Below are 7,959 nucleotides of genomic sequence, written 5' to 3'. Positions count from 1 at the left end.
TATATTATTCAACATAGATTTTTTTTACCACAAAATGTTTATTATTTTAATAATATTATGAAGGATATTACAAACAATTTCAAATATATTTTATATAATTTCAAAAAAGTTTGGTAAAATTCATATAAATATTTTTTTTGTGTTACATTGTGTATAACCAAATATTACTAAATTATAAAATTAATTACTAAAATTACAAAATTTATTGAAACTAATCGAAAAAATAACTATCGTCTAGGCAAGTGTAACAAAATGGACATGTTGTTTGCTAAATTAGTAATTTTATTTATTGATTGTAAGACTAATTTGGTTGTACGAATTTTATTTTAATGTTATAAGACTTGAATTATTAAAAATTTGGTGTTTGAAAAATTATTTTAAGTTTGTAAAATATGTTTATTTAAATTTCAATTTATTGCAGCAGCATGTAAATGTTAAAAAACAATCAGATTTCTTATTATAGACTACAACCGTCCAGTCCACCTCTTCTAGTGCAAATGGTTGTAAATATGGTCCGCAAACTTCAAACATTTTCGATTAAAAAAAACAAACACCATCTAAAAATGAATCACACAGCCAAAATTGATTTAGCAATTAGCGGTAGCGGGTAGTCCAATATGTAAAAAGTAAAAAAGAGTAATCATTTTTTGACATATTCCCTCATTTTGATATTTCTGTTTTGAAATTTTCTCATAGAAATAAAAGGTTCATAAAATAAAATTAATAAAACAAATAAAAAGTTTGACTTGTCTATTAAATCCTTTACCATCATAAATTAGGACAAGGTAGTTGTCATCAATATCGTATGAATCGGAAACAAATTTCAAACAACTGAACCAGATATGCAAAACCATACCACCTGATCATCACCATTAGTTTTGTTTTGTAGCCCCAATTAATAACACCTATCGGCATTCAACAACTACAGTTAAAAGCTCCAGTTCCTCAATCCTCCATTTCTCATCTATCTAACAACTTTCTCTTTTTTTCTCTGTGGTTCTAATATGAGGTTGCCGGAGTTCTTGTCGCTGATGATTCTGGCCGTCGTCTTCGCCGGAGCCATGGAAATTGCTCATGCATATGACCGGCCTCCGCCTAGGGAGGACTTTGCTGTATCAGTCGCCGCATATGCTGATCCGACGACTCCACAACAAGTAATCAATTACTTCTTCTTTCATCGCACTAAATTCCTCATGGATTAACAATGGCGATTGTATAAAGCATTTTAGATCAATCTCGCATTTGACTTACGAAAACACTCAACATGGATATATCTCCATTTGATCTTAATGTGTTACTCCAGTTTCTTTTTTCCTTTTTCTTTTTTGGTGAGAAAAGGAGGCCAAAAAAAAAGTGTTCTACAGATTTTTTTAGGAGGAACGAGCATGGTAGATGTTTAATTTTTAATTTTTGTTTTTTTCAAATTCATTTCAATTTCCGAAAATAATAGGATTAGGAAAAGTTATAATGGCAGATATTCTTTCATATATGTTAGCTTGTCATAATTATTAAATATTTACTAATTTACACAATATTGTCAACTTTCCAATCATGATTTTTCAATCCAGAACAAAAAAAAGAACTTTTTTAACTTGAAAATTATGAATAATAATTGTTTTGTTCTTTTCTGTCCTTTTTTTTCTATAAAAAACTAGAGTAAATAGTGATATTTAATTTAAAAAATCACAAACATATAATAATCTTACTTATTTTGCAATGTTTAATGTCCTTGTTTCTATCACCATTGTGGACATACTACTCGTTAATATCAATGTTGCATATGATAGTTTCGCTCACCAAAGTTTGAATATATAAGATGTTATTCCTTTATTATTATTATTATATCATATACACAAGTTATAATCACTATTTCATGACATTTTACTACGAAATAAAAACTATATTTGATAAATTTTCTTTCTCAAAACACCATGTTTTGGTTTTCAGTTTTTAGAAAATACTTTGTTTTTCTAAAAAAAAATCTCCGGAAAATCACCTTTCTATTCGCAATCAATTTTTAGAAGTCGGATTTTCACACACTGACATATGTATACCCAAAAAGTTATTGTTGATGATAGAATTAAATTCGCATATTAAATGCCAACAAGGCAAAGTTATACTTGGACTAGAAGTCTTCCAAGTGCTTCAAATGTATAGGTCAATATAAATATTTTGTTTCTTATTAAATCAACACAATTAAAAAAAAAAGGATATTACTTCAAAAAAGTGATATATATTATAATAAATTGTGATTTTTTTAACAGGTTCATGTATCTTTAGCTGGTGAAAATAAAATGAGAATTTCATGGATTACAGACAAACATACTCCACCCATCGTAAACTACGGTACATCTTCAGGGAAATACGAACACTCAGCTACCGGGGTAATTTCGTCTTACGAGTATTTAACTTACATATCTGGTGAAATACACGACGTCGTAATAGGCCCATTGAACCCAAACACAGTCTATTATTACTCTTTTGCCACTGGTTCATCTTCAACCCCTGAATACTCTTTCAAAACTCCTCCGGCGCAATTTCCGATCAAATTTGCTGTTTCAGGTTACAAATTTCAAGCATTTTTTGGTTAGTATATGATCTGAAGAAGTGGGGATTTATTATTTATTATATAAAGTCTGAACGCATGCAGGTGATCTTGGACAAACTGGATGGACGAAATCGACACTCGAACACATCTCGCAATCAAATTACGATGTGTTTCTGCTTCCCGGAGATTTGGCTTACGCCGATAGGATTCAGCCGCTGTGGGACTCATTCGGCCGCCTGGTGGAGCCGCTAGCGAGCCACCGGCCGTGGATGGTGACACAAGGCAACCACGAGGTTGAGAAAATTCCGGCCATCCACCACACTCCGTTCACCGCCTACAACGCCAGGTGGCATATGCCGTATGAAGAGAGCGGATCCACGTCTAATTTGTACTACTCGTTTGAGGTGTCAGGTGTCCACGTCGTCATGTTGGGTTCCTACGCCGATTTTGGATATGGATCTGACCAAATTCGATGGTTGGAGTCTGATTTGAAGAAGGTTGATCGGAGTAAAACACCATGGCTGGTTGTGATTGTTCATGCTCCATGGTATAACTCTAACTACGCTCATCAAGGGGAGAAAGAGTCGATCGATATGAGGGTATTGATGGAGGGATTGCTTTACAAAGCTCGTGTAGATCTCGTTTTTGCAGGACATGTTCACGCTTACGAGCGATTTGTAAGCCACATCTTCATAGCTCCAGAACTGAAATCATTTTTTTTTTTTTCGTAAATCAATAAATCGATTGATGATCATATGACTTCTTATTCTTGCAGAATCGTGTTTACAATCAAGAAATTGATAACTGCGGGCCGATGTATATCACAATTGGGGATGGGGGAAACCGAGAAGGTCTTGCTACCAAGTGAGTTGACTGAATTGAAATGAAGAATTGTGTGTATGTTTGCAGCTTTGATTGTTGAATAATTTTGGAAACTTTGTTTTTGTAAATTGTAGGTATAAAGAACCACAGCCAACGATATCGGTATTTAGGGAAGCGAGTTTTGGGCATGGTGAACTTGAGATTGTTAATGGAAGCTATGCAAAGTGGTGGTGGCATAGAAATGATGACGATGAATCAGTTGAATCTGATTCTGTTTGGTTAAAAAGCTTTGCTTCTGATACAACTTGTAAAGCTAATAAAAAATGATGGCTTCATCATTATAAAAATTGTAAAACTTAACGTTCTAAAGAAAATACAAAAGGTTTATAATGTTATTTCATGACAAAACCGAGGTTAAAGTGTTTCAAAATTATGACAAGGACAAGGAAAACTTGATAAGGGGTTTGAATCATTTGATAACGAGTAAAAAGGAGAGATACTTTTTCATCAAAGTAATTGCCATGTAAAGCCTATAAATGGAAGTCTCAAACTCAAAGCATGCAAAAAGAAAAATCCATAAAATTAAAATGTTATTCAACATACACATTTAGAACAAAAAAATGACAACACTAAATTAATAACAAAGCACTCATTTAGACTATTCAAAACAAAGAACTAATTTAAACCATTCATAATTCATAAATATTACCGTTGGAACATATACTTCACGATTGATAAGTCCACCAATTCATAGATGTATATCTAGCTTTATTTCTTGTGTTATAATTTTATGTTTTAAGTAATCAAACGAGTTTCCATCTTCCAATGTCTCTAGATCATTTTTGTCTTGTCTTGCCTTCTTGTTTGTTTAGAAGGGATACTTTTTGATCAATTCTATTGGACACTCTTTTTTCTCAAGTTGAATTACAATATTACTTGTCATATGCCTTGAATATTGCAAGAGTAAGGTGTTGTTTGTTTTTTCTGAGCCAAAATGCATGTAGTTTGCGGACCACATCTGTGGACCTCTGCAGCAGAAGAGATAGACCAAATGTCTGCGGTCTAGAAAAAGAAGATTATTTGTTTTTTTAACATTACAGACTACTAAAATAAACTAAAATCTAAATAAACTGATTTTTTTAAACTACAAAGTGATTTTTTAATATTTCTATGACTTTGTTAGAAATAATTAACAAATTTAGATCAACTTTTATATATTATTATATAAAAAGTGAAAATAAAAATAATACAAATTAACATATATATTTTATAAAAACCTACAATTTTGGTCGTAAAGTTATACCTAAACATTGTAATTAGCAATCAAAGAATTTGATACATAAATGAATAAAAATAAACTTGTATTTTTTCAATTAAATCAATTAAAAACATGTCATAAATATTTTTCCAAGAAATTGATGATACTATATTAAATAATGTTTTATAAAATTTGGTACAAAAAATATAAGAATATATTATGATTTTTTTTCATATTTATATAAATAACTTCAACGACCATTATTGTAATAAATTTTTATTTATAAATTTGTCAAAAATATCATGTTTGTGTCGTCAAACTTTTTTTTAAGTATTGTAACTTTTTTTTCAAATTGTTTATCACTAATAAAGTTGAAATAAATATAAATTCAAAAAAACTAAAAAATTAAAGATATATGTGTTTTTTTAGGTTATAAGATATTTAAAAATGTTAGAATACTCTGGTCCACATCTGCACCAAGAAGGGGCGTGCAGACATTTTTAGGTCTGAAGTCTTCAAAAAAAAATAAACAGTCTGCAAAGGCTAGTGTTTGCGCGGCGCAGACAGAAGAGGCCAAAAAGATTTAAAAAAAAAAAAAAAAAACCTAACACCATTTAAAAATTTTGGGTTAAGGCAGACGGCAACGGCAGTCTGATGCAATAGATTTAAAAAATAATAATAATAATAATAATAAGGCTCTCTTTTACCCATCAAATTAAACACAGTCTTCATGTCATGTGAAGTCTTTATCGTAGTAGAAAACAACAAATTACAGACAGTACAAACTACACACAATGCTGGTTTTCCCTCTCTCTCTCTCTCTTTTTTTTTTTTTTTTTTTTTTTTTTTTTTTTTTTTGAGATTCAGTAAAAAAGAGCAACGCAAAATTCTAGTGCACTTCAAAAGAAAACATACATGTTTTTTTCTGTTATTTTTATTTATAATTAATATTAAAGATGTGAATTGTAAGAATTGAGACTCTCTCAAGTCTTCACGAGAAGGACGTAACTAGATTTCACATGGTTGGTTGAAAAAGTTCAAAGCTTTATCTGTACACAAAATTCAGAAAACATGTATCCATACGTACAACATGTTTTTGTTAATAAAATTAGTAATTATTTTGTGATTGATGATAAAAATATGGTAGTGGATACTAAATACTTTTCAAACATAGTTATTTTTGTGAATTGCTAATATGTTACTATGTGGATTATTGTTTTAGATGAACTCAAAAGATCGAAACACCAACGATATGGAAGCCAAATCTGATTCTTCCTCTTCTTTCCCTCCAGGTGCTCTATTTGATGCATGCATCATGGATTTATTTGTGTTTTTAATTTACTGAGTAAAGTTCATCAAGATCTGAGTGGATTTTGTTCCAATTCTGATTCCAAGCCATGAACTTGATCGATTTCCCAAACATGATTATCATTAACCCAAGTGTTCGACTTTGAATTTCTCTCATATTTCTCATACAGTTCTGATTTTATGACTCTACTTCAAAAATATTTCAGGTATTATAAAGAAATCATTACTCATCATCTTCGTTAACGGTTTTCTGGCATGGGCTTATCAAGCAGCTTGTCCACCCCCACCCAAGAAACTCGGATCTCCAGACGGACCTCCCATTACAAGCCCTAGAATCAAGCTTCGTGACGGAAGACATTTGTCCTACAAAGAATATGGTGTGCCCAAAGAGGTCGCCAAATACAAGATAATTTATGTCCATGGCTTCGACTCTAACAAGCATTTTGCTGTTGTTGCCACGTCAGCCTCCTGGGTATCGAGTTTTGTTTCTCATTTATTAGTTTCGCTATTCGGTTTCTTGATTATTTGGTTGATTTTAACAGGCCCTAATTGAAGAATTGGGGATACATATTGTTTCATTCGATCGACCTGGTTATGGAGAGAGTGATCCAAACCCTAACCAAACTTTAAAGAGTTCGGCTTTGGATATCGAGGAGCTTGCTGATCAGTTAGGACTTGGATCAAAATTCTATGTTGTTGGTTTTTCAATGGGTGGTCAAGTGACTTGGACTTGTTTGAAGTACATTCCTCACAGGTTTTTCATGGCAAATTCCGTTTGAATTTTATGAAACCCAGAAGGTTGTGATCTGATGATAATATGTGATCATGGAAATAGGCTAGCAGGAGCGACTCTTATTGCTCCTGTAGTTAATTACTGGTGGCCACGTTTGCCAATGAAGTTATCACAAGAAGCATATTCAAAGCAGTTCATTCAGGATCAATGGAGTCTACGTGTTGCTCATTACCTTCCATGGCTGACGTACTGGTGGAACACTCAGAGATTCTTTCCTTCTTCCACTCTCATTGCTAATAGCCCTGATATTCTTTCTCCTCAAGACATACAACTTTTGCCCAAATTTACAGCTGGAAGGGCACCATTACTTGAGGTAGCTGCAATTTCTTCACCATCTTAGTTGATTAAACCCTGATAGATGATATAATATGATATGATGTAACTCTTTTTTGTGTGCTGAAAAGGGACAAATAAGACAGCAAGGAGAATACGAGTCCCTCCACCGTGACTTGAATATTGGATTTGGTACCTGGGAATTCGACCCGATGGAGATTGAGAACCCGTTTCCAAACAATAAAGGATCCATTGATATTTGGATGGGTGATGATGATAAAATTGTGCCTGTGACACTGCAACGTTATATTGCTAAACAGCTTCCATGGATAAACTATCACGAGCTCAAGGGTGCTGGTCACTTGTTCCCTTATGCTGATGGGATCAGCGATGCTATCCTAAAAGCGCTTCTCCTTGGTAAAAGTTAGCTTATAATATGCTATATTTAAGTGTTCGGAGTTTGGCAAGATAATATTACTCCTATTACTTAATGTTTGTGTGAATAATTTTTTGTAAGTTATAAAAAATTTATATTTGTAAATTATATACACGGTATTCGGGTCTCCATAAAAAATGTTGTAATTTCACAAAAGGTGATATCATAGTTACAAAAAGTCACTTTTTGTTTTTGCGAATGGAAAATTGGTTTGATCTGTCATTGATGGTTTATTGACATGGGATGTACTGGTGTTTTGAAGAGAGGATAAAATAAAACTGAGTAGGTCGGGTTGTGTCTTAGGGTCTTAGTATTAAAAGAATAAAGTTTCAAAATAGAACCAAATTATTTAAACATAAAAACAAGATTAGGAGTGTTTGATAAAAAAAATGTAGCTGCTAAATAAACAACCCATATACACCTCATTTTAAAAGTCAAACTATTTTTTCTAAAAAAACACCCTATTTACTAGGTATATTGAAGACCTAAAAAAGTTCAAACTTAGTAACCTGTGTCTCAAA

The 7,959-nt window shown here is 32.2% G+C and overlaps 2 protein-coding genes across 5 annotated transcripts; both read left to right on the top strand.

Moving 5' to 3' along the window:
- The first annotated feature begins 789 nt into the window (after nucleotides 1-789).
- On the top strand, nucleotides 790-3,765 carry LOC145151049 (putative purple acid phosphatase 20). The gene is made up of 5 exons (XM_079075315.1): nucleotides 790-1,154; nucleotides 2,265-2,562; nucleotides 2,651-3,225; nucleotides 3,324-3,412; nucleotides 3,505-3,765. Exons 1-5 carry the CDS (start codon nucleotides 1,005-1,007, stop codon nucleotides 3,695-3,697), a joined length of 1,305 nt encoding a protein of 434 aa, XP_078931441.1. The 5' UTR covers nucleotides 790-1,004; the 3' UTR covers nucleotides 3,698-3,765.
- A 1,642-nt stretch (nucleotides 3,766-5,407) lies between these two features.
- Nucleotides 5,408-7,660, top strand: LOC145151003 (uncharacterized). Of its 4 annotated transcripts, none has more exons than XM_079075311.1 (6): nucleotides 5,408-5,428; nucleotides 5,851-5,920; nucleotides 6,143-6,408; nucleotides 6,479-6,690; nucleotides 6,772-7,042; nucleotides 7,134-7,660. In XM_079075311.1, exons 1-6 carry the CDS (start codon nucleotides 5,423-5,425, stop codon nucleotides 7,428-7,430), a joined length of 1,122 nt encoding a protein of 373 aa, XP_078931437.1. In that variant the 5' UTR covers nucleotides 5,408-5,422; the 3' UTR covers nucleotides 7,431-7,660. The 4 variants fall into 4 exon arrangements, with proteins under 4 accessions (XP_078931437.1, XP_078931438.1, XP_078931436.1 ...); XM_079075312.1 differs by lacking the exon at nucleotides 5,408-5,428 and adding an exon at nucleotides 5,538-5,650; XM_079075310.1 differs by lacking the exon at nucleotides 5,408-5,428 and adding an exon at nucleotides 5,665-5,771.
- Nucleotides 7,661-7,959: the final 299 nt, after the last annotated feature.

The sequence above is a fragment of the Lactuca virosa genome, chromosome 1, assembly GCF_052849685.1.
Source record: "Lactuca virosa cultivar CGN04683 chromosome 1, Lactuca_virosa_CGN04683_v6, whole genome shotgun sequence".
Taxonomy (NCBI): Eukaryota; Viridiplantae; Streptophyta; class Magnoliopsida; order Asterales; family Asteraceae; genus Lactuca; species Lactuca virosa.
This window is presented reverse-complemented; position numbering and strand designations above follow the sequence as displayed.

What these genes read in the sequence shown, in the direction of transcription:
- LOC145151049 (XM_079075315.1), top strand. Translation starts at nt 1,005, where the DNA reads ATGAGGTTGCCGGAGTTCTTGTCGCTGATGATTCTGGCCGTCGTCTTC. An exon ending in ATCCGACGACTCCACAACAA is followed by an intron (nt 1,155 to 2,264) that starts GTAATCAATTAC and finishes TTTTTTTAACAG; the next exon opens with GTTCATGTATCTTTAGCTGG. An exon ending in TTCACGCTTACGAGCGATTT is followed by an intron (nt 3,226 to 3,323) that starts GTAAGCCACATC and finishes TTATTCTTGCAG; the next exon opens with AATCGTGTTTACAATCAAGA.
- LOC145151003 (XM_079075310.1), top strand. Translation starts at nt 5,700, where the DNA reads ATGTATCCATACGTACAACATGTTTTTGTTAATAAAATTAGTAATTAT. An exon ending in TGATTGATGATAAAAATATG is followed by an intron (nt 5,772 to 5,850) that starts GTAGTGGATACT and finishes TTATTGTTTTAG; the next exon opens with ATGAACTCAAAAGATCGAAA. An exon ending in TTGAAGTACATTCCTCACAG is followed by an intron (nt 6,691 to 6,771) that starts GTTTTTCATGGC and finishes TCATGGAAATAG; the next exon opens with GCTAGCAGGAGCGACTCTTA.